The sequence below is a fragment of the Leptonotus elevatus genome, chromosome 15, assembly GCF_054856555.1.
Source record: "Leptonotus elevatus isolate MCC_2025b chromosome 15, RoL_Lele_1.0, whole genome shotgun sequence".
Classification (NCBI taxonomy): Eukaryota; Metazoa; Chordata; class Actinopteri; order Syngnathiformes; family Syngnathidae; genus Leptonotus; species Leptonotus elevatus.
Genome location: NC_141253.1, coordinates 19,560,022 through 19,586,867, shown reverse-complemented (window position 1 = coordinate 19,586,867; position 26,846 = coordinate 19,560,022). Strand labels below are relative to the sequence as shown.

General features: G+C 38.4%; 1 protein-coding gene across 5 annotated transcripts in view; it reads right to left on the bottom strand.

The window, feature by feature from the left end:
- Positions 1-26,846, bottom strand: part of sptan1 (spectrin alpha, non-erythrocytic 1) — a 125,124-nt gene that overhangs the window by 59,897 nt on the left and 38,381 nt on the right. For 2 of the 5 annotated variants that reach the window (XM_086096406.1, XM_086096407.1), the window contains exons 21-30: positions 23,535-23,680; positions 23,367-23,423; positions 17,123-17,321; positions 16,382-16,486; positions 16,277-16,309; positions 16,153-16,188; positions 10,837-10,884; positions 4,458-4,549; positions 2,487-2,631; positions 668-849 (exon numbers count right to left, since the gene is read on the bottom strand). In XM_086096406.1, the coding sequence (XP_085952532.1) occupies positions 668-849; positions 2,487-2,631; positions 4,458-4,549; positions 10,837-10,884; positions 16,153-16,188; positions 16,277-16,309; positions 16,382-16,486; positions 17,123-17,321; positions 23,367-23,423; positions 23,535-23,680 (1,043 nt within the window). The remainder of the gene's footprint in view (positions 1-667; positions 850-2,486; positions 2,632-4,457; positions 4,550-10,836; positions 10,885-16,152; positions 16,189-16,276; positions 16,310-16,381; positions 16,487-17,122; positions 17,322-23,366; positions 23,424-23,534; positions 23,681-26,846) is intronic. The other 3 variants (XM_086096409.1, XM_086096410.1, XM_086096408.1) reach the window with 2 other exon arrangements.

Genomic DNA, 26,846 nt, shown 5'->3' with positions numbered 1-26,846 from the left:
CTCTCTCTGCGTTAAATGTAGAAGAGCGCTTCCGGCTCTAGTAGTAGAAACATGGTAATGCGCTCTCGGCCTTAATGGGTTAATATGACAAAGTGCGACAACAACAGTGCACATTTGACATTTTCATCTGCCAAAGAGCGTACGCCTGTTTGTTTCTTCTTAATTTTTTATGACAGGAATCCATCAGGGCGACGTAGAACCTTAATCCCTGGGGAACTGCCTGACTCCAAAATGAAGTGCATTAATTAAGTAATCCAGCCGAGATGCAATGAAGGATTGGATTACTGTGTCTAAATGCTGTTGTGAAAAAAGAGACTTTACTTTAACCAGCTGCCAAACTTAAAAAAATTGATTTAACAACAGCACCAATCTTCCTGTCCTATTAATAATCACTCTCCAATTTAAAACCCAAATTTAAAATCCAACGGTGGCTTTAGATAAGAGGTTAGGGATCCCAAGTCAACAGAGTGAGATGTACAAGGGCCAAACTTCAATAACATCTGTTTTTTTCCATTGAAGTTCAAGTTTAGTGCCATCCAGGCTTTGATTTCCTCTAAACAGGCCACAGGAGATTTTTAAAGAAAAAGTGTCCCTTTTGCTTATCGGGACATAAATCTTACGGAAGTTACAACACTAACGACTTCATTCACACAAACAAACTTCTCACCGGAAATCAGATAGAAAGCGTTGCAAATCGTGTGAATTTCCCAGCTTGTCTTTACGCTGGTCAGCGCGTCCGACTAAGCTGCTCCAGGCAGTGTTGAGCTCAGTACATTTCTCTTGAATGTCATCCACTGCTTCTGGGTGGGACTGTATGAGACGTTGTGCTGTCTCTCCAAGCGAATTCACCTGCAAAATGAAAGAACATAAATGAAAACACAGCGCATGTTATTCATCAATATGTTCTTACTAGATTATGTATGTACTGTGCCAATGAACAACAACAAATTTAGAACCTCGTCAGACCACACTTTCGCACAAGTAATGAAGGATCAGCTTTTGACAACAGTCAAACAACTTTTAGTCAAGATGCACTACAATCATTCATAAAAAACAATTTCATGTTGTTCTGTCCATGTCCCAAAATTTCCGATATTTGCACTCATATACAAGCAGTCCATTCCAGTCTCCGCTTCTGCTTTTCTATCCAGCAGCGTCTGCATTGAGCATGCAGCACCCACGTGATCAAACAAGCGTGCACGTGAACTAGCTTTTAGCTAACGGAGGAAGAGAGAATGTCGGCAGTGTGGAAGTATTTTTCATTGAAAACGGAAAAATACGTTACAGCGTAGTGCAACCTTTATAGCTCGGCTTTTTGTACATGAATCTGTATTGCATCCTCACCTACAGTAGTGTGCAATCAACACTGACTTACCGCTGACAGCGTCCTGTGACCCGAGATCTGTTCCGGTTTTGGTCGAGACGAAAGTAGTAGTTGACTGGCGTCACGAAAAAAAGCATTTTTCTTCTAAAAAATTACATGTGTTCAAAAGAGTGATATATTTGCATCACAAAATCACAAACTAGAAAAAAGTCAAGACTATTACCGCCGGGCACTATTTTTCTGTTCGTAACACTGCGTGGCGCACTGCATCCAGACGCACGTGTTTCACCGCAATTATAACTTTGAAAACTCACGATAACATGTCTGACAACGACACTGACGACAAAGACAATGTCTTTAGCACTGAGCCAAGGGAGTATATTTATGAACTGAATATACTGATGCCAAAATTCGTCAGATGGAGTTAGAAGGGGCAGAGCGAGAGCGAGAGCGAGATTTATTAAAATGCAGTACATACTTATATTTGCAGTTGAATTTAGGTAACCCAAATTTGGGAATAAATGAGTTAGATTTTCTCATGCCTACTGGTGCTGATTATTCCTTATTTAAATAGTATCATTTGATCAAGTTTCTTCTAACGTTTCACACTAAAACAAACAAACAAACAAACAAACAAACAAACAAACGTATCATTCCTGCTGATATGGTATCGGACTGATATTGGTAATTTACAGTAAGTACTCTAAGCTAAAATATATCGGTATTGGATTGGAAGTAGAAAAAGTTGCATCGGGACACCCCTACTGATATGGTATCGGACTGATATCGGTATCGGACAGTACTTGAGGCTAAAATATCAGTATCGGATCGGAAGTGGAAAAAGTTGTATCGGGACACCCTTAGTTTATGCTACTTAGAGCTCCACGGGCATAAGTAGTCATTTAGAATGAATTCTGATTCACTAACATACGCATTGGGGCGCAAAGAAAATAGCTCCACGGGCATAAGCAGTCATTCAGAATGAATTCTGATTCACTAACATACGCACAGTGGTACGAAGAAAATTGGCCGGTATGCACCTGTCATACAGCCGATGATGATTTTGTGTCTGCGCTTAACTTGTGTGCAGAGTAAAAACATTTCTATGTGAGGGCAAATGTCCTTTACAAAAATGTTTAAATATTCTTCATGACAAACTAACCTTGTCACCCAGGGCTGCCAGGTCTCTCTCAAAGCCTTCATGTTTGCGCTGCAAAGCCTGAACACTAGCCAAATCATGACCATAGTTGTCTGTGTTGAGAGCCTGGTTTTTTTCCTCAATCCATTCTTTAGTTTCATCAGCATCTCTGTGGGGATATAAATATGACATTGCTCAGCAGCTCATAAATAGTCAAAACAGTATGGAATATTGATCTGTTCAGTTAATTAAGCTTTCGTCATTTGTATTTGCTCAGGTGAAATTAATGCAACTGCAAATATAAATATACAAGGCATTTTCTTACACCACCCACATGACAGGCAAGCAAACAGATTATATAGATGCTTAGATAGCTAGAAAATTATAAAAAAAAACAGGATGCCAGTTAGCCTTCCGTTTCATGGAATTTGACACTTGATGGACATACAGGTTAACCTGTATAACGTTGCAGTGCAGCCAGTGTTAGATCTCCTTTAGCTAATCATCCACCCTCAATGGCATTTGCCATTTGATTGACATAAATGACACAAAGTCTAAGAACTTGTTTTTGCACAAGTCACAATACAGTGGTCCCTCACTTCATGGTTCACTTATTGCACATTCACTCTATTACAGATTTTTATTTGGGTCCATTTATGCTGCTATTTTTGTAATTTTTGAGTAAATAAACACAGCTCTTTCTTTCATTCAACACAAAGTATTACATAAAAAAAAATATATATAATAATTGGTAAATTAAGAAACATGTACAATTAGTTAAAAACAAACAAACATTTGTCTCCTTTTAATTCTCCTTAGCAAGTCAGTGTCCCAATCAGCTGGTTTTACAACAGACCACAGTTGTTACTCATACATGCTGGTACCTACACAGTAAAGCCAATGTGGGTGTCTCGTAGAAAAACGAAGCTCATTTATACAACTCTGGAAGAGTTCATTAAGGAGACAGAAAGTATTAGCGTTTTGTTTTTGTTAACGACCTCTCGCGGAAATTCACCCCGTGGGTGGGCGTGGAACATAATACCTGCGAAAAGTGAGGGAACACTACATGCGCAGTCAAGTGTATCTGTTAAAATTAAATGTACATATGTTTGATCCAAATGAAAAGAACAAATCATTTGTCAAGGTGCTATGGAAAAGCATTAAGATACAGTCTGCTTCATGGCGCACTAGCACTCACACTCTCTTTCCGCTCCTAGTATACACTTTTCTTTGAGCACACGTTGCAGAAGCTAACACCTGGCTGCGTCAATTTGTGGTACCAACGGGAGAAAAGGGCTTTCCATGCCCAGCGCCATTTGGTTTTCACACAGTTTTTCCATTAAAGATGTGTTAAATGATTTTTCCTTTCCATCTTTGAAGATGTGCGGGCCGGGTCCTGTGTCTGCATTTGTCATTGCGCTGTTTCAATACAAGACCCGCCGCCCTCTGCCTCTGATTGGCTAGTGGCTGTTAATTTGATTTATACTATTGGTGTAATTACTTGTTATTCTTTTGGTCAATTAAATATTTTGATTCGCTATGGCGTGGACACACATAAATCATATCATAGCACACATAAATCATATCATATCACACATAAATCATATCATATATCATATCCATCCATCCATCCATCATCTAAACCAATTATTGTCAATAAATACAATTTGCATAAAAAGCTGGTCATTTTTTTAAGTGTGTGCAGAATTATCAGGGGGAAAAAAATTAGCATTTTGAAAAATGGCTGTAAAATGAGGAAAAAGTGAGTAATTGTAAATATTTTCAATTTCCAGAAGAACTTTTTCCACTCGTGAGAATAATATATCAAATAGCAAAGGTCAAAGGCCATTTTCTTCATCAGTATCTTTTTCACAGTACAGTACTCGTTAAGTAGAAAATGATAGTCCTTAATCAACAGATTTAGGTATTTAGATGTAATTTTCTAATTAAAATAAAATACAGTCTGATGATATAAAATAGGTAAACCGTTCTCACCTGTGGAATCGCTGCACTTCATGGGCACTACCCAACACGTTGCTCCTTTCTTCAGCCAATTGCTGTAGTGACTTCCAGTGGTTATTCAATTCCTGCATGTTAAAAAAAATAAAATAACCGACAGTAGCCACTTTCACATGGCCTTCCCGGTGCATCAAAAGCAGAACATTTATCATGTGGAAAATAATAACTTTTTCCTGATAACTCCTACAGCTGTAGTATATAGGGTTAAATGCTATTATTGTTGTCGGTAGTAATAATCCTCACTTAAGGTGGAATGTGTTTCTATTTAACTTTTAAGAGGAATGGGGAAGAGGGACTGATTTGTGCGCTGCGAGGTTTGTAGGAATCACCTTGGGCAGTTGAACAGCAAAGCGCAAAGTGGGGATGAAAATCAATAAAAATTATTTTAAGGTGATCAATATCATTATAGTTAACAGTATTATCAAAATATTGCTCAAAATCACAAATATACGCACCAAAATCACTGCAAAGGCACGAGTCAAACACTTAAAAAAAATAATAATACAATAGCAGCCATATTCACTCTTGAATATTAGAAACTAAACAACCCAAATTAAATTTCATCCAGCCAAGATCCCACATACTTAAAACTACGAATATAAGTATACAGTGCATCCGTAAAGTATTCACAGTACTTCATTTTTTTGTTACAGCTTCATTCCAAATTCATTTTAAATTCATTATTTTCCCCCTGTAAAATCTATACACAATGCTCAGGGTAGACGTTTAGCGCGCAGCTCTCCAAGTCAGCAATAGAAAACTCAAATTAAATGACAAAACTCATACTGAAAACGACATCAAATCTGCAATGAATAAAGCTGGGGCGCAGAAAAGCCGAAAGAAAGGCGTGAAGGTGGCGGAACACAGTGAAAGTGAACTTGAAGATTGAGTGACGCGGGGAGGGCCGCTTCCCGGAGGCAATGGTGGAAGGGCTAGCTGGCCTGACTACCTCCATCCAACTACTTCATGGCGAGCTGAAACGAGAAATAGCCTCACTGCGAATGGACATGGAACAAAGATTCAAAGATAACGACAAGACGATGAGTGAGCACGGGGCGAATCTGGCGGAGGCTCAAACCCGCATAGCCGAGCTAGAAGATAGCAACGCGGAGGCAACGCCACCATGGAAAAGCTACTGGCCCGGACCCGGGCGATGTCGGACAAGCTAACGGACCTCGAAGCCAGATTGAGAAGGAACAATGTGCGAATCTTTAGAGTCCCTGAAGACAGTGAAGGAGGTTCGGTGATGGAATACTTGAATCGTTTATTCCAGAACGAGCTTGAACTGCCCGAAGCGACTAATTTACAAATGCAACGGGCACATCGTACAACACTGTTTAAATTGCAAGGAGATCGTCTCCGGGCGATAGTGGTCAACTTTCTCAAGTTTGAAACAAAAGAAATGTTACTGAAGAAGGCATGGGCAAAAAGGATCACCGTAAAGGAGAAAGTTATTCAGTTTGATCACGACTACCCCACTGAAATTGTGCAGAAATAATGTTTTTATCTACACATCAAGAAAGCTCTCAAGGAACAGGGAATCTGTTTTCAAACACCATTCACCAAAATGAGGATACACTGGAGTGATGGCGTCAAAAGCTGCGACAGCGCTGCAGAGGCGGCGCGAGATGCGAGAGGAAGAGGATTCAACGTGAACGAGCGAGCCCAGCAGCGACGACAGAGGAGCCGGACGCGACCGGGCTGAGAGAGGATGGAGACGAGTTGATCGTGGGACTTTTCAGCTCAGAGACGCTGAGACGAGTACGCGAGAAGCTACATGAATACCAAAGACCCCCAAAACAAAATAGCTAACTATTTATTTTTGAATAAATCTAATGTGCATAAGATGGAAAACTGTAAAATTGGATGTGCAGATGTTTCGGATCATAATAGCGTATACAGTACAATCAAGATTAAAAGTAGAAGGAAAGTCACGACATGGAGATTAAATGAGGGAATTCTTAACCAAGGCGTGGTTGACGAAATAAAAAAAGATATTACACAATATATAGAAGTAAATAATAATGGGGTAATAATGGCGGCTGTTGAGGAAGACTGATTGCTAAGACATCATGGCTTAAGAAAGCAAGGGTGAAAGCGTATGAAGAGTGTGACAAACTTAAACAATTTATGATAAGTTTAGAACAAACTCAACTACAAATTCAAAAGACAAAAAAAATATCAATAACATGCTAGCTGATAAAACGGAAAATAAGTTGTTATATTTTAAACAGAAATACTATGAGGCGGGACCAAAATCTACAAAATTGCTCGCAAGAAAGATAAGAAAACCGATCTCAGAGAACACAATACATGTAGTTAAAAATCCTTCTACGGGTGAAATAATTCAATTCAACTTAAAAAATTAAAAAGTATTTAAAGACTTCTACAGAGTTATAACCCTTAAGTGCGGAAGAGATTAGTTTTTTGGTTAGTTTTTTTTTTTACAAGAGTTAGATCTTCCGTCAATAGGGTGTAATCAAAATAAGATGCCTACACAAATTATTACTGAAGAAGAAATATCAAAAGCCATAAAAGCACTGAAAAATGGCAAGGCAGCGGGAAGTGACGGGTTTTCGGCAGTGTGGTACAAAGTGTTTAAGAATGAGTTGATGCCAATACACCACAGTTCCTTGAACTGGACGCTGAACAATGGTAAAATTCCAAGCTCCTGGTCGGAGGCGATAATTACACTCATTTCAAAACCAGGTAAAAACAAAGAATGTTGTGCAAATTATCGTCCTATTTCAGTATTGAACATGGACTATAAAATATACACGTCAATCATATCAAAAAGGATTAACTCATTCCTGCCTCAATTAATTCATGAGGACCAAACAGGTTTCATACAGGGGCAAGAGACACATGATAACATCAGGAGGACTTCATATAACGGAAAGAGCCCAAAGAAAAGGAAAGAGTACAGTTTTGTTAAGCATGGACGCCGAAAAGGCATTTGACCGGGTAAATTGTAAGTACTTATTTTTGGTACTGGAGAGAATGGGTTTCAATTCCGAAGCTATAGGAATCGTGAAAAGTATATACACTAAACCCACAGCTAGATTGAAAATAAATGGAAGTCTGTCAGAAAAAAATTGTTTTGCATAGATCCACCAGGCAGGGTTTTTGCTTTTCACCGGCGCTTTTTACTCTATTCATCGAGCCCTTGGCTCAAGCAGTGCGACAGAATCAGGATATATCAGGAGTTACGATAGATGGTGTGGAACATAAAATTGGTCTTTTTGCCGATGACGTGATAGTTTTCCTCGAACAACCAAATCGATCTCTAACCAAACTAATTAAGCTAATGGTAACATTTGAATATCTGTCTGGATACAAAATTGATATTTCGAAAACCCAAATTCTCACATTTAATTTTATTCCCACACAAAAAAAAAAGCGAACTTTTATATTTAATTGGGGAATTAAATCTATTAAATATTTGGGAGTGGAGATAACGCAGGATTTTCAAAACATAAATGTAAAAAATTATGCAGTGGTACAAGACACTGTGCAGAAATGTATACAAAGGTGGACGACACTCCCTTTAGATTTCAGCTCCAGGGTTGAAATAGTAAAAATGTATATTCTTCCAGGGTTTTTGTACCTGTTCCAAGCCCTACCAATGGAGGTCACCCCAACCCAAGCATTAAACATTACTATTATGTAACTGTTTGAAAATTAATAAAGTTGCAAGTGAAAGAAAAAAAAAACTCAAGGATGCATCTGTCAAGGAAGGACGCATCTGTACTCGCTCCTGCACTTGCTTGTGACTTCTAACTATTTTGACATTGGGATTTTTAACTACATTGTTGCAATACGCCTGGCGGAACAAGAGCTGACGAGACTGAGGAGATAAAATCTTCTCTTGCAAAACTCAAAGAAATGGTCACTGAAATTGAGCTACTTCTGCAGGAAATTCAGCAGTTGAAGAAAGATACAAGAAAAAGATAGACGCATTGTCGCCTTGGAACAAAAAGTGGATGTTTTGGAACAGAATCTTCGTATAAACGATGTGATAGTTACAGGTATCAAGGTTAAACCGTGCCGCGGCCCTCCGGCAAAAGTGCAGTTGATTCTAACCAAACTTCAGCGAACGAGTCTATGGAACAGCAAGTAACAACACGACTCAGAGATTTGGGATTAATTCAGATGTGCTTTTCGCTTCCAACTGGGGGGACACGTCCACCGACAGTTCTCGTTCAGATTTGTTGACAGGAAGAAAAAGATTGCTCTTTTGAGAGATAGCTACAAGCTTTAAAGTAAACATGTCTACATCAATTAAAATCTCAGAAAACGAAATGCTGACTTTGCCAGAATGGCACGACAATTGAGAAAGAATGGACTTATCAAGAACACATGGACAAAAGACTGTCGGATCTTCATTCAAACAAAAGCTGAGAAGAAAATACGGATTGTGAAAGGAGTGGAAGAATTGGTGGGGTTTGAGAGACAATAACTGCAATCAGTAACTCACATAATTAAATTGTGGATTATGTTTTACCCAAATTAAATTATTGTAACATATTACTAATTAACCCAAAACTGGAGCTTTTAATTTGAATAATGCAAGTATATATAGCATATAGGATTAACTCTTGTTTAAACACCTGCATTGATAACATGTATTGCTGTTCTTGTGTTGTCAGGCTCTATTTCTGTTTGGACATTTGATGCAACATGCAAGGTTGTCGTGATAAGGTTGTATTGTGGCTGCAATGTATCTGCTGTAAATATTTACAATGTGTTGGTAAACATGGTTCTGGGATGGAGCCAACGGGGCCTACTCAGCTGGTGGGTGGCCTTGGTGGGCGCTAAGGAGTGTCAAGATCTAAGCATCATCTGGATGCTGGCAACAGTGGTGGCTGAGCTGACCAGAATCGAGGGAACATTGCTGTGGATGCAATGGGCAGAAAGCAAGCCGATCTACTCTTCTGGAAGCCACAACATATGTGAAAGCTGATCCAAGGTCAGCAAAGACGCTACTGGTGAAGGAGCATGCGCTCGCCTTGGCAGCTCGCCTGGTAGGGTGGGCCTGTTGGTGGCTTCCGGGAACTGATTTACCAATTCCAAATTTTTGGTACTAGCTGCAACTTATACATGGATATTATTCAAGATGAACTGAGCGAGGAGTGTGTGGCGCGACAATTGAGAAAGAATGGACTTTCTTGCATATGACTGATGCATATAGTAAGAATCGATGGGGACGGGTTACTAATAAGACATGGCTTCTACCCGTCAGCCCTTCTTCCAGATGTCAATGTTGCAAATGATATGATGTGATCGGTGTAACCTGTAATGTCGTGTCCGAAAGGAAAAAATGAAATGAACAAAACAAAAACAAAACAAACAAAACAAAAACAAAAATCTAAAACAAAACGCCCAGTTCAGTGAAACCCCCGCCTCTCCACCTCATGTCGTCAAAAAGTTTCTAGTTTTCTCAGGTTGGGAGGGACTGGTGCTTGGACAGCACAATGACCTAGGGAAACCAGGCATCTCTCATCACCTGATCAATACTATCCCTACAGTGAAGCATGGCAGTGGCAGCATCGAAAGGAAACGGGAGGATAGTCAGGATAGAGGAAAATATGAATGCAGAAACGTACAGCAACATCCTGGATAAAACCCTGCTTCAGAGCTTACCTTCCAACAGGACAATGACCCAAAGCACACAGCCAAAACAACTAAGATGTGGCTTCAGGTGAACTCTGTGAATGTCCCTGAGCGGCCTAGCCGGAGCCCAAATTTTAATCCAATCAAACAACTAGGGAGATCTGAAAATGGCTGTGCACCAACACACCCCTTTCAACCTGATGGAGCTTGAGAGGTAATGCAAAGAGGAATGGGCAAAACTGCCCAAAGATAGGTTTGCCAAGCTAGTGGCATCTTAAAGCTTATTATTGCCAAAAGTGCATCAAATAAGTTTGAACAATGGCTGTTAATACTTATGTATTTGTGATGTCCTACATTTGTTAATAAATTAGCAAAAATTAAATTAAATTAAATTAAAAAAATATATATCACATCGTCATTATGCGTTGCTGTGTGTAGAATTTTGTGGAGAAAAAAAACGTATTCAATTTGGGGATGAGGCTCAAACATAAAATGTGCAAAGTAAAAGCAAGTAAAACGCTGTGAATACTTTCTGGTTGCAATGTGTGTATGTATATTACACAACCCCCCCCCCCCCCCCCCACACACACACACACACACGGTTATAGTTTGTATATAAAATTTTGGAATCTGGCCACAAACAACTAAACGGGAGTAACCAAGGCCTGAGGATTTATAGACGTGGTGCGAAGGCATAATGTTTTGATGGGAGAAATTCCTGGAATTGGATGCTAAATCTTACCTTGATTGTATTGAAGTTAGCCGTTGTTTGAACAGCCAAGCGTATGTTCTACGGGGGGAAAAAGAGGGCATTGCAGAAACACAAAAAAGGAGACAATTAGAGAATAACCTTAGTTATGTCAAACCATAGCACATTTACTCAAATTATGTTTAGAAAAGGAGTTTAAATATTTCAGTATTTTAAACACAAATACAGGGAGAGTCCAACTTGCGTCAGAGCTCCGTTCCTACGCTGGCAATGTAACCCAAATTTCGACTTAAGTTGTATTTCCCCGTTAAAGTCGATATTTACATCAAAATACTTTGTACAGTAATTAAAAATACAAAAACATTTCCGGGACCCGGAAAGGTCAGAACCAATATTTCGTGTTTCCGAATGGACATTCATTGCTGACAGATGTCAGAGCGGAAATAATTCAAACTTAACTCATTCACTCCCAGCCATTTTCAGTAAAGCAACCCCCTTTACTGGATTTTTTGGCTGATTTTGCAAGGCCCACAGAATATTGTGTTCTATCGTTATAAAAACATGGAAACTACCAAAAGAAGGATTAGTGTATTTTCTTTCATCAGGGGAAAAAAATGTACATTTCTATCCGTTTCGCAGCCATTAGCATTAGAATATAGCTAAGTTTCATCATTATTCACAAATCTGTTTAGAACAGTGGGGAAAAGAGCTTTTTGCAACATGGCCCTGGTTGATCTCATACTCTGCTGCCTCCTGTAGGCCGTTTTTTAAATAACTTCCATTGCTTCAAATTTTTCTTCAGTTCAGAGTCTGCATCAAAGCCTTTTGGTATGCTTTAGCAGAAAAAAAAACACATTAAAAATGTATAAATATGTCTTTGGGAGCATGGTAATATTTAAAATAGAATGAATTTATACATTTTTGGGAGCAAATGAGTTAAACACGGAAATATGACGCGCCTGATGGCGAGCAGACTGGCTCGATGACGTCCGTTGCTGGAGGTAACAACAATAACTTTAAAATGGTGTAATTACTGTGGGAAATTAACGAAAAAGAAGGTGTTACGGACGAGGCACGGCACCGTAAAGTCGAAACGACGTAGGTCGTATACGACTTAACTTGAGGACTCCCTGTACTAAATTATTATGCATAGCTTTCGTGTCAATTTTCTTCTACACTTTTGATCAATTTTTCAAGCGACATCAAGTTCTTGGCACTATCATGTTTATGGCATTCACTGAGGACCATGACATCTGGAAATAAAGAGAAATATATGATCTTGGATTTAAAATTACAAGAGTGTCAATCAAACAACTGCGCACAGATCAGTGGTGAGAGGAATTGAGTAGCAAAGAGGAAATGTTTGGATGGCAACGCATGTACTTAGGTGGGGAGTGCACAATGTCACGTAAAGCTCTTTGAGACCAGACACCCAGAAGTGTTTGCGCAAGCATGGGAATGTTAAGCCGGCTAATGAACATTATATTAAACTGTAAAGCAATCAGTCAATAAATCCCATCTAAGGCAGCCTTTGTCATTACTTCACTGTTGGCCTCGGAAGCCGTCCTAGCACGTAGTGTGTTTGTAAACTTTAATGCTGGACTGAAGAGATGAACCCACCTAGTTTAGCTTAGCACTAGCTAGCTGGTACGACAGACAAAATGTATGGATGACACAGATGGATTTAAAACTGTACAAAAAGTGAAAGAACACCCTGGGTTTTACCGTTGGCCAGTGTATGAAAAGGCATCCTGGAGGTTAAAGTAAGCAATCTTATCAGCATGTCGGAGCTTTTTTAAGTAAGTGAATATCAGACTTGTTAAAGTGGACAACATATAGTGTAGATATAGAACAACAAACGTGGACTTCATTTACCATTTTGATAAAATAAGATTTTTTATTTTTTTGGACAGTGACGTGTTTTACGGTATAAGTACAATTACTAACCCATTGTAAGTGATTCAAGATTTGGTGGTTAAACATTCTCAGTTATTGGAACGAAAAGACAAAACAAGTCATTACTGTATTTATTTTTTTATAGTTTGTTTTGAACAAAAAATAATGAATGATACACGAATTAAGAGGGATGCCAACATAAAGTTGGACAAGTTTAGGCGCCTAACAGAGTATATACAGTGCTGCTCAAAAGTTTGTGAACCCTGCAGGCATGGTCAGATTTTTTGTACAAAATATTTAAATAACCTTATTAAATGTTTAGTCATACCCCAATCTACAATGCTGACATTGAAAATAATGGACTTGAACAAAAAGAATGATAATATTGTCATTTATTATCAAGCAAAAGTTGTTGATTTAAGAAAAACTCAGATTTCATGGGTGCAAAAGTATGTGAACCTCTCACTTAATCAGACATTGCACCTCTCCTTTTGCAATGATAACTTCATCCAAACACTTTCTTTAGTGACTTATCAGTCTTTCACATCTAATTTGGTGGGAATTTTGCCACTCTTCCTAGCAAAATGCAGCCAATTGAGAGAGGTTAGATGGGCGTCTAGCATAAACTGCTCGCTAGAGTATTTTGAAAGAATTTAAGTCAGGATTTTGACTCGGCACATTCAGAACATGAATCTTGTTGTCCTTCAGCCTTGGTTGTATTGCTGGAATGCTTTGGATTATTGTCATGTTGCATGATCCATCTTCTACCAGGCTGTAACTTCACAAAGAACGGCTTCAGGTTATGATCCAGGATTTTACAATATTCCTCTGAACTCATGATTCCCTAGGACTATGTGGAGTTGTCCAGGTCCTGAGGATAAAAAGCCAGCCCAGAACTTGACATTCTCACCACCCTGCTTCAACTGTAGGGAGAAGGTTCTTTTGCTGGTATGCAGTGTTGACTTTTCACTAAACATGACCAAACAGTTCAATTTTGGACTCATCTGTCCACATAAGGGACTTCCAAAAAGCTTGAGGTTTGTCAAGGTACTCTCTGGCAAAGTTGAGATGGGCATCTTTGATCTTTTTGTGAGCAGAGGCTTCTACCTAGCAAGCCTTCCAAGAAAGCCTTATTGATTGACTTTTCATCCGATTGTTGAAGCATGCACGTGTCCCCAATACAGGAAAAGAGCTCTGCAAATCCCTTGATGTGATGTTCGAGTTGGCTTTTTACCTGAATTATAATTTTTCTTGTGTTCTTGCTGATATTTTTAGAAGGTCATCCACTCCTAGGCAGGATTGTAGTAATTTGTAAGTGTTCTTTAGTTGCAGATGATCTGCTTTACAGTGGAATGATGAAGCTCAATTTTTTTAGATGACTTTATAGCTTTCCCCAGACAGATGTGCTGTCACTACCCACTTCCTGAGGTCCCCTGAGATTTATCTTCCCCTCAGCATAACTGACCTGTATGGGTTCACCTGGGTAAGACTAAAGTGACTTGGTTTTGTCTCTGTTTCAGTCAGTGATGCACAATTTCTTCGCAAAACCTCTCATTTCATTGGTCCATTTCAGTGGTTAATTTAGCTACCAGTTTGTCCTACCTGATCCTACTTGACTGCTTGTTTTAAGCAATGCAGCTCAGGGTTAACTTACTTTTGCACCTACATAAATTGACCCAAAACTATTTTTAATTATGTTTTGACTACACACATGATTTAAAAAAAACAAGAACAAAGCATTGAAATGCTAAACCTACACTTGTTATTTCATATAAAATGTAATGGTTCAGATTGAACAACAAAATCGGGTTGAAATAACTGGAAAATTGCTCAAGAGGTTCACAAACATTTGAGCAGCACTGTATTTACACTACTCACAAAAAATGAGGGACACTTGGCTTTCAGGTGAAATTTCAGGACGAGCCTAAAATGCATTCAAGCTTTTCCAGGTGAACTTAATGTGACCTTCTCTAAGTTTTTGAACGTACATGTCCAACTGTTAAATGTTTCAGTACTTTTTGCACAAGTTACTGTTCTCTAACGAGGAGCTTAACGGCAAAATTCACAAACGACAGTGCTCCAGCTCATGGAGGTGGCATCATCAGGGAACGGCTGTTGCAGACTGGTGTACGTCAAATGGAATATCCTGCACTTTCTCCAGACCTGAATCTTATTGAAAACCTGTGGGATCAGCTCGAAACGCTGCACCCCAGAACCTCAATGACCTGAGGGCTTCCCTTCAAGAAGAGTGGGATGGCATGCCTCAGCAGACAATAAGTCAACTTGTGAACAGCAAGAGACGTCGTTGTTAAGATCTAATTGATGCTCAAGGGCACGTGTTGAGTTATTGAGACGTAATTTTTTTTTGTTGTGTTGTACCCACCATTTGTTAACTTTTGTTCCAATTAATTGTTTGAGATTAGGAAATCACTAGTGCATCCTTCTACTTATCAAACAGTTGATAACCGGTTTGACGATTTAGCGTCGTTTTAAAAAGTCAAGGTTTCAATAACCGCTAATACTGTCTGTCAACGGTAATGAGCTCTTCTTGCGGAGTTGCGTAAACTATCCACTTTGAAGTTATATTGCCTTCAATTAACTTTCTTCTTCTACAGCGAGTGCACACGGAGGAGGGAAGAAGGGAAAGGGGTGGGGATAAGGGGAGACGCTTATTGTCCCTAAAATAAATAAATAAATAAGTGTGCATGTGTAGGTGCAAGCGTGTTCCCAAGGACATGAGTAACGAGTCTGTTCTAAAAATAGCTTACCATTGATGGGACACTGACTTGATAAAAATAATTAAAACACAAGAAAGAATGTCTACGTTTATTTACGTTATAAACGTTTTTTAATGTGCCAAATATGTGTTGAATAAAAAAAAATTATCTGTTTTTTTACCCTTTTTTTCTAAAAAGGACATTTTAGAGCTGTAACTTTAATACCATGATACTGATATTTTTGCTCACAGTTATACTGTTAAAATCTAATATCGGCCCATGCCTACTACTTAAATGTCCTACTTTCATGACATGATATCACTGTAGCGTGAACTTCTTACATTTTCCAGAAATTTTACCTGAAAGCCAAATATCCCAAACTTTTTGTGAGTGGTGTATTTTTGGTATAAACAGAGTATGTGTCACATTAGTAGAAAGTGTCTGTTGCAATCATGGGAAAAGCTGACAGTTAATGGAATGAATGGCCAACCCGACCTTATTGAGTCACACTCGTGGCATGCAGTGAGTCAGCATTGCTCAAATTGATCAGTTTTATATATGTAAATGATTATTTTTGGGGGGCCAAATAAACCCCCACACCCAGTCTCGTTTTATCGTTTCAGGTGTCATAAAAATCAGAACAAAACCAAAGTCACTGTTATGCCTGACATGATTTTCATTCTACTTTGAAAATGGCTTACAAAGAGTAAGTGCCGCCTCTACTGTGGATATTTACCTTCCAAGGAGATGCAGTTTTGGAATCAGCTTCATCCTAGTGAAACAAGACATATTGTTAACGCAGTCATTTGTTGTCAAATATCAAGCACAATACAGAATTCAAATGTCAATTTGCTTACAACCTTGCCAGACATTAGACCAAATGTTTCTTGTTGCTGCAAATGAAAAAGATCCAACAAATATTAAAAGACACTGAAGGAACAAAGTTGTGGGGAGCTGCAACTTACCTGTGCTTGAACCACAGGTACTTCCTCAGCCATTAGGCCTTCAGATTCCAGCTCAGAGGCCACTCTGTTGATGTCCCTCAGGCGTGACTCATTCGCCTTAAGGTCCTGGAAAGCCACAAAACAAAAAAGCCTAACTAAATTCCATGCATACATCATCTTCTAGTTTGCGGATTGATGAATGTAATTGTTTAAGATAGTACTTATGGAAGACACCAGAGCACAGGGAAGCTGCAATTAGGGGAAATGTACCCTCAAATTGTGTATGATACTATCAATTTACCATCCAAGTTCTGCAAAAGTGATTTGCTTTCACCTTAGATTTGAATTTTTCTACCTCAGACGTTTACATACACTCATCACTGGCAAGAATGTACAGTAATTCCTTTTCAGATTTATTTACAAGGCAGAATGATTAGACAATGTAAATTTTTCAACCAATGTTAATTTTATTTTTTTACACATCAGAAAACTGTTGAATGCAAATGGGGTGAGTAATACTGCCAGACAATATGTGCCAAGATGTTAGACCTGAAGCCAGTATGTTGCAATGAAATCAAATGCTGCTTACTCAAATCTGTTTAAGGGTTAATGTTAAACTTTAAAAAAGTATAGTAAACTTGTTCAGGGTAAAACAATTATTTTTATTAAGTATTTTACTTTGTTTTTGAACTCATTTGGTGTATTTTTCTGAAATGCTGTGACTTCTTTGTTCATCTGTTATCAAAAGTAAAGCAATACTACCTTCTGGAAATCGTCAAACTTCTTCTGTAGGACCTCCACCTGCTCCAGGTCTGAGCCCACCTCTTCATTTGTGAGGGCACTCTCCTTTTCATTGATCCACTGCTGAAGTTCATTTGCTTCCCGGAACAACATAAACTTCTTGCAGCTCTTCTCCAACATTTCCTTGCGTTTCTCCCCAAGATCTAATAGTGTTCCATATCTGCAAAAAAGAAAGCATTAGAGGAAGATGCTATTAAAGATTATGTTAAATAACTAGAAAATGTTCCACTTAAAAATGACATGCTGGGTGAGCATAATGTTGACAAGCTACAGATAAATGAACTAAAAACATAAAAATATGTAATTGTAAAATGAGAGGATGAAACTTTTTTTTTTTTTTTTTTTTACTTATGAATATATATATGCCATTTGCAGACAAAACATTCATAAACGAAAAACTATTTAATATATTTAATAATTTATTTTGATGGTTAATTCATTATGTGATTGAAAATACAGTGGCTGAAATAAGTATTGAACACGTTACCATTTTTTAATGAGTAAATACATTTCCAAAGATGCTATCGATATGAAATTTTCACCATATGTTGGGAACAATCAAATGAATCCATGCATGCAAAGAAAACAGAGCTAATAAGATCAAAAATGTATTTGTGTGTAATAATGTGAAATTAAACAGGGAAAAAGTATTGAACAGATGAAGAAAGGGAGGTGCATAAAGGTATGGAAAGCCAAGACAACACCTAAAAATGATCAATAATCAAACAACAATCCAGCCCCTTGTCAGTGCAAACGAATATCAGATGGTTCAATCCTAAATGATGGCCTACAAAAAGGTCTCATTGCCAAGGTGCGAGTCAAGACACATCTCATGATGGGTAAGAGCAAAGAGCTGTCTCAAGACCACCACAAACTAATTGTTGCCAAACATAACGATGGCCTTGGTTACAGGCGCATATCTAAGCTTCTGAATGTTCCTGTGAGCACGGTTCGAGCCATAATTCGTAAATGGAAAGCGAAGCATGTCACCAGGAATTTGCCTCGACCAGGTGCTCCTCGCAAGATTTTTGAAGAGTTATCCAAGAGCCAAGGACCACTTGTCTTGAGCTTCAAAAATACTTGGAATTAGCAGGTACTGTCACATGGCCTGTATGCACGCTCACCACGCAAAACTCCATTGTTGTAAAAAATATTTTTTAAAGTTTGCTAAACAACACTTGGACAAGCCAGTTAAATACTGGGAGAATATTGTCTGGTCTGATTAAAGCAAAATTGAAAATTGAACGGTTTAGATGCCATAATGCACAGCCCGTTTGGAGGAGAAATGGCACTGCATCACCCAAAAAATACCATCCCAACAGTGAAGTTCGGAGGTGGGAACGTGATGTTGTGGGGCTGCTTTTCAGCAAATGGGACTGGGAAACTTCACATTATTGAAGGAAGGATGAATGGGCAAATGTACCGAGAGATTGTCGACAAAAATGAGCTGTCATCTACGAGAATGATGAAAATGAAACGAGGGTGGACATTTCAGCAGGATAATGATCCAAAACATACTGCCAAGGAAACTCTCAATTGTTTTCAACAAAAAATAAATAAAGCTGCTAGAATGGAACAGTCAATCACCTGACTTGAATCCAATTAAAAATCTATGGAAAGAGCTGAAACTCAAGATCCATTAAAAAAAAAAAAGCCCACAGAATCTTCGAGATTTGAAGATTGCTTGTTTGGAGGAATGGGCCAAAATCACACCAGAGCAATACATGCGACTAGTTTCTTCATACAGGAGGCGTCTTGAATCTGTCACTGCAAACAAAGGCTTTTGTACAAAGTATTAAATAAATAGTGTTCAATTATTTTTCCCTGTGTCATTTCACATTATTAGACATAACTTAATTTCTAATCTTATTTGTTCTGCTTTCTTTGAATGCAAAGATTACTCAAACTGTTCCCAATCTGGTGAAAAATTCAAGTCAATAGCACCTTTGGAAATACATTTAGTGATAAAAATGATAACGTGTTAAATACTTATTTCAGCCGCTGTATGTCTTGCAATGCTCATGTGGTTAATTCCTCTTTGAGAAAACAATAAAACTGACCTTATTCCGCTTTTACACAGGGTATTTAATCATGCACTAAATTCTAAAGACCCACGAAAAACATGGGCTGAGGCAATAATTTCTGTGATAAGAACGGAAAAGTTCCCACATAATGCGCCTCATATCGACCCATATAAGTTTGCTATGCACAGATGTGAAAATATTAAGTGCAATTTTGGCCGGAAGACTTCAGAAGATTGTTAATGAACCCAGACCAGACAGGATTCATACTTGGGAGGTTAGGTATAAATAATATTAGGCGCACCTTAAATATAATGTCAAACGCCAAGGAATGTCCACACCCGTCAATGCTTCTCAGCCTTGATGCTGAGTGAGCATTTTTTTCGGGTGGATTGGATGTTCCTGAAACTTGTACTGGCTGAGATGGGGTTCGACAAAAGTTTTATTAAGTGGTTTAAAGTGTTATACATGAGTTCCACTTCTAGAGTACATGTTATCGGATATAGGTCTGAAAGTTTTCCCTTGGGAAGAGGAATCACCAGGGCTGTTGCTTGATGCCAATTTTATTTGCTATAAGTATAGAACCTTTAGCAGAATTAATTAGAGACTTGAAGCTGTAATTGCAGCAAAAGGTGGTCGACAAAGTATTACTTCTGGGGGGGGGGGGGGGCTGAATACTTTTGCACACCCTAACTTTTCAGTGTTTTATTTGTAAAATAAGTTTGAAATAAGATATCCACTTTGTTTGACTTCACAACTGTGTTACTTTGTGTTTAACTTTCACATAAATTTCAATGAAATATATTTATGCTTGTGGTCGTCCCGTAACAAAATGTTGAAAAACTAATATATATGTAAAAAACAAAACAAAAAAAACAACTTGTTGCAACAGGGCCCTGGCTGAGCTCTTATACTCTGCTGCCACCTGCTGGCTGAAGTTGGTAATAACTAACATTGCTTTAAAGCCACCTCTTCATGTCAGAAGCTGCATCAAAGCCTTGCATAAAAAAACTCTTGCATTTAAAAAAAAACATTTAAAAAAATTTGGGGGTGAAGGACAAAGTATTAAAAACATTTACATGTTTTGGGGTTTGAATGAGTTAATAAATATTAGTTGTAATTTTTTAAATACTTTAACTCCTTTTTGTCAAAAACTATGTGGTGCAGACAAACCCAGAATCTCTCTTCCGGCAGCCCCCACATAAGTTGAGTTTAAGACCCCTGATCTAAATGATACATCTGAACCACTCCAAAAGATTTTGAAGGACATCAAAATTAGAGCACATGTGTCATTAGTAACTGTTCTTTCCAAGATCTTACTCAAGAAAGCAAGTTTGTAAATTCAGGAGTAGTTGTGAGAGTGTTCTGAGTATCCTACACCCCATGAGCTTTGCGTGAATTATGTGCACAACTTCGGTAAGAACTGAAACTATTTGCCCTCGTCCACTTTCTATGAACGTTACAGACAAACAATGTGGGTACTCTGGAAGTAATAATAATAATACATCAAATTTATATAGCGCTTTTTTCTTTCTTGAAACTCAAAGACGCTTCACAATGGATACATTATTCATGCACTCACACATTCACACTGTGGTAGTGGTAAGCTACTTAAGTAGCCACAGCTACCCTGGGGAAGGCTGACTGAAGCGAGGCTGCCAGTGTGCGGCTACGGCCCCTCCGACCACCACCAAACATTCACACCTTCCATACACCAGTTTGAGTAGCACTGGAGGCAATGTGTGTGAAGTGCCTTACCCAAGGACACAATGACACATGACTTGAGAATTAAGTGAATACTGGTGAATCTCAATGCATGACTTGTTTTTGTCGACAAAATTAAAGAAGCACAGGTACACGTTGAGGTGGTCTTTTCAAATTAAGATTCTCAAACTAATCCTTCTGTGTTCATCATATGTGCTGGAAACTGTACCCATTATCATTTCTTCTGGTTGGACTGTGAGCTGGATTTAAAGTTGGAGGGTAGAATGCCAGTTTTAATGCAGGAGTTGTTACTAGAGTTGTCACCAACTAATCGATTATGAAATTAATCGACAACTATTTTAATCATCTAGTAATCTGTTCAATTTAAAACTTAAACTTAACATTTTCCAAAACCTTTGATCTCAGCCTCACCACAAATTATTCTCTGGTTTCTTTAGTCTTTCATTAAAGTAGACCGATTATCTTAAAATATCTCAATCAATCTCAAAATAAGACATTTGCGAACATCTGCTTTTACTTTGAAAAACAAGGACAGAAAACTAATTCTGTTTCAAAAGGGTTGGTGAGTAGAACATCAATCCCTCGAGTGATATCACTTGTTTGTTTGTTTGTTTTTACTAAACAAACAATCATTAAACCATACCAAATCCACAACAATAATTATTCTTTTTTTCCTTTCGACTTTTCCCTTCAGGGGTCGCCACTGCGAATCAGTTGCCTCCATCTAACCCTGTCCTCTGCATTATCTGCTCTCACACCAACTACCTAATAAAAATGTATTAAGTGTATGTAAAAAGTTTGACACTAATGCAAAATAAAGTTGTGATTACTCGATTATTCGATGGAATAACCAATAAAATAAGATAAAATATATGTACAGGTATTACACAAAAATAAAATATTCGAAATAATATAATCAAGTTTTATTGTGGCAGCCTAAACGGGATACGTGACTCATTGAGCCATTTTCAGCAGTAAAAAGTTAATATTTTTGTCCAGAATTTATTTGATAACTTCATTATTTTTTATGAATAATTAATACCTTTAAAAACTAATTTTGTCACTTGCTGTTGACTCAAGATGACATAATCTGTGCTGAGGAAATAGGTAACGACCAATCATGGCTCACCTGTTTTCTGTGTTTGGTCAGCAAACTGGGCCATGACTGGTCGTTACCTGTTTCCGCAGCACAGGTGATAATAATGATAATGCATCAGATTTATATAGTGCTTTTCCAGACACTCTTTAAGACGCTTTACAATGGAATGGATACATTATTCATGCACTCCATACATCCACACTCTGGTGGCGGTAAACTACTTTAGTAGCCACAGATGCCCTGGGGCAGGCTGACGGAAGCGTGGCAGCCAATGTGCGCCTACGGCCACCAGCAAACATTTTAACCATTCATACACCAATGGGAGTAGCACTGAGGCAAATTGTGAAGTGTCTTGCCAAAGGACACAACAATACATGGCTTGGGCCACGGCCGCCACAATGAGCGATGTCATCTTCAGTTGACAGCAAATGGCCAAATTAGTTTTTAAAGGTATTAATTGTTCATGAAAAATAATGATGCATTACACATTAATTTTAGACAAAATATTGTTTTTACTTTTTTGAAAATGGCTCAATGAGTCAAGTATCCCTTTAATATTGACTATGGTGATGTCGAGGACAGGCAGACAGGAATATTAAATAGGTTGTCTGAATAGAGGTAGGTTCAAAACCATTTTCAGCAATCTTGTCTAATATTTATACTTTGCTCAACAACTAAACTTAAGGAAATAAAATGTATGGCACATCAACAAGAACAAAACTGTGATTCCAGCATGGGAAAGTATTAGAGATGGGTTTTCTCTTTGCGGCTTCCGTACGTGCGTCCCCAATGACATGCTACAATGGCCGTGAATGAAGAAGTGCTAGTTAGCACAGTGTTGTCCGTCATTTGGAATGAGTTTGGGTTTGCAGTGTCAGACAATAAAAAGTAGTCATCTGCAAATTATGTTCAAAGACTGTTGTGACCAAAGGGAGAAGTGTGACCAACTTATATGTACGAAATGGAGATAGGCAATAGATCTGAAGCCCAAAAACATCCACTTAGAAAACGGCAATATTAGCGTATTCATTTTTTTCATATTGTTATGCTAAGGAGCCTGTTCTAAGGCAAGGGTGGAATCAAACATTATGCACATTGTCAAAGACATGATGCCCATTTTACCTCCACCCATCCATTATCCATATTTTTTTCGAGTTGCTGCATCGTAATCTTTAATATTGAAATTCTGTTACCTCTGTGGAAAACATATTTTTGTGAAAACAAAAAAACAACTTGTTTCATCAATTTCCTGAATGTTCAAGGAAATTTGGTTGAATGCCCATCTCTAACATGAATTGATAAAAAAAATTGTAACACTGTGAACACAGAGTAGATAAGTATTCAACTAGTTCCTACTCACAGCTCTTCAACCTGCTTCATGCGCATAGACACGCTGCAGGCCTCTTTGATGATAAGCCTGAGCAGTACCAGTACAAAGATTATGTTGTTAGAGTCAGAAAAACGACATAAGGGGTGACAATAACGTGCTAAAGGAGAAAAGTAAAGTATCTGTTATTTTTGGTCTTACTGATTCTCAATTTGTTCTTGGCGAAGTCCAATGCTTCCATGTTCATCCAGGTTTTCTCGAGAAGAGGACTGATTAGGATCCAGCTTCTTTACGTAGGCAGCAGGAACAAATCCCTGGCGGTCATTCACCTCTACTTTCCACCAGTCCTACAGGACAGAAAATAAGTCATTTTAATTTTACAAGCTGAAGTCATAAAGGCACAGAGGCAAAATAAATGCTAAACAGTGTACCCCCCATGTATGTTTTTTTAATTTCTATTGTGGGAATGCTGAAGCACACAAATGACCAGGGTTTTTCCTGTGTACAAAAGGTGGCCACCTCCACTGAATTTGCTGGCCACCTCCACTTAATTTGCTGGCCACCTCCAGCCTGAGCCACGGATATCGCTCAACAGCGTCAAATGTGTTGATTAAGCTTGTCAGGAACGCATTTTAACTGCAGTTAGTGTTGTGCCATTATGGAGGCGCTATAGCAACAGCAGTGCACCGGAAAGACCTTGAGCATCAACCGAAGAAGAAACAGCTTTCCTTTTTTAAAACTTTAATGTACCTGAGAAGAAACAGATCATGGCGCAACCGTTGCTAACACACATTTCCTTGTTGCAAGGCAGAGGTGGTGCGCGCCAGCCATCGCCAAAGTCATAAAAACACAGTATATACAATAAACATAATAGTGTTTTACAAGAATACTGAACTATATTTACAATCTGATATGTACTAGTGGATGAATTTTTAATAATTGTAGTTAAAAAAATGGTAAAAAATTATGGCAACTTTGTATTCATATAATTTCTCATTTCTAGTCCCTGATCGTAAAATAGCTGCAGGAGGGCGGCCCATAAATGGTATCAGCCACCACCGCGAGTACCGATACCTTAAAATAAGACTGGTATTGGCACTGATACCGATATCTAGTATCAGTAGTCACCCATCATAGTCAGGGTGATACCACCTCTGACTCATTTTGAGCCAGGAAAAAGCCTGTATGACCACATATGTTATTGTGATTTTTATCCTCCACACTTTTTTGCTGTGACACAACTCCCACATCATACTTCTGATTTCATTCAAATTTCGACTTGCTTCAAAAATTCACGCCTCCCAGGGTATATATATCATCTGATTCCACATTACTCACAGTATTCGCACAATTTAACGTTAAATATCAACTTTTACCCATTCATTTTCAATGGGACTGACATTGAACTTTTTCCAAGTACGACTTTTCACGCCCACTGCCATACATACAACTGATCACCATTGCCAGGTATCTGATACTGCTCGGTGCCACAGTTGGTAAAGTGCATTGTCCAGTAACCAGGAGGTTGCAGGTTCAAATCCCACCTCCGACTGTGCATTGCAAATATATCCATAGCCATTATGCTAAGTGTATTTATACCAACTAACTATCATATCAGGAAATGGATTATAATTTCACTGAAATGATTTAAGCACATGCATTCAAATCTTAGCATTCACCTAATAGCATTCAGCTTTTCAGCATTCCCACGCAATTTATGCAGAAATTGCATGTTGTCTAATTAATGAAGGAGTTGCAGGCTGCCAGTCGCCCGTCCCTGTTTTAGAGGTTTATTGTGCGATTTTCAATGAATGGCCCAGTAGTAGTGCACTCTACAAATCTTTAACAAAGCAGCCTTATTGGTATGTTTCACCGAGATCTATAAAAACGGAGGGAAGTGTAACACCATGAGATAAACAAAAAAAGTCTCTAAGACCCATATGCTAAACCTAACAGGAGGTTCGCCATTTAGAATTTACTTTCAAATTTTGCCACAATTTTGGCCTTTTATAGAGGTCATATTTTAACCAACTTTTAACTTTTGATCAGTTCAACTTCAAACTTTGGGTGTTTCATCTAAAGATGCTGAAGATGAAAAGTTATCAAAAATCTTTTTATTTTGTTGAACACTGTTGCTGTGGCGATGTACAAGAATAATGACCCTGTTTTTGAGGGTCAAAATGTCCGTGAAAATTCAAAAACTCTGCACACATATCAACCCTGTTAAAAATTTTTATCTGTGGTGTGGAGTAGGGCTGGATGATTAACTGAAATGTTATCGCCATTTCGATTTTGGCTTCTCTCGATTATTAAAACGTAATGTTCGAAGAGAAACAATTAATGTGCAGAACACCATGGCGCGTTTACAAGTTCCCTACATTGTGAAAGTACCCTGAATGCACCATGTAGCTTGTAGCAAGCCCGGAGGGAATCAGTGTGATTCTGCCGTCCCTAAGTGTCCTTTAAGCTGTTTAATGACACTCCAGTTGGAGTTAACTGTAAAACTAAACACACAATAAGGAGAATTACAAACAGTGTGCATTTAAATCCAAAACATGCTTCGTTTTTAACACATCCCGAGCCTAGTGCTAATGCAAGTGAATAGAGGATCCCATTCAAATGCTAAAAAGAAGTTAGCAACAACTTCGGGAGTAATAATCCTTCAAATATCACACAAATGCTGTGGCCACATACCCATAGGTAAGATAACACTACTGAAAGGCTCAAACTCTTCCCAATTTATGAAAAACAAGTTATTTGAATAGTGGTCAATGTACAGGGTTGGCTGACTTGTCCCTGTGATCATTCGATGACATCTCTATAATAGGGTGACTGGTTTTAAGGATGCAAACACATGGGAGGCGATGTCACTCACTCAATTAATTTCCTATGGAAGCAGGGCGACAAGGCGACAATCGCCTGCCCTTCTCCCATGGGGCGACAGGCGACATTCGTGCATGTGAACTTTAGAGCTTATTCACATTGATGTGTACGCAGAGGCTTGTGACCCGATACTAGAAAGTTGAAAATGTTCAACTTTTGTCGCTTTCACCAGGAGCTACAACCAATCAGTGGAGGTTTCGTTGATAAGTCAGTGAACGCAGGGCATGCTACACAGCAGGGCTGGGTATTGATTCCAATTTAAAATTTTGATTTTGATTCACAGGAGTTCAGTTCAATTCGATTTTGACTTGTACGATATGATATTAATTATGCAAAATATATTTTTTTAAATATGAAGGACATGATAAAAACTAGACAAACAAATTCTGAATTGAATTTTGCGGACACGGTAACTGGTTAAATTATTTTTTGTTTATTAATGAAAGGATTATAATCACTTTTTGGGAAGGATGAGATAAAAATATGTTCATAATTCTAATTCATTTTCAAATCTATACCACCACTTCCTGCTTATGAGAGTTTAACGCTCTTATTTTGAAGTGTATTCCACCAGTTCCTGTCTGACATTGCAAATTCCCCACAGCGCAAATCAAATGCGGAAGTGAAGTC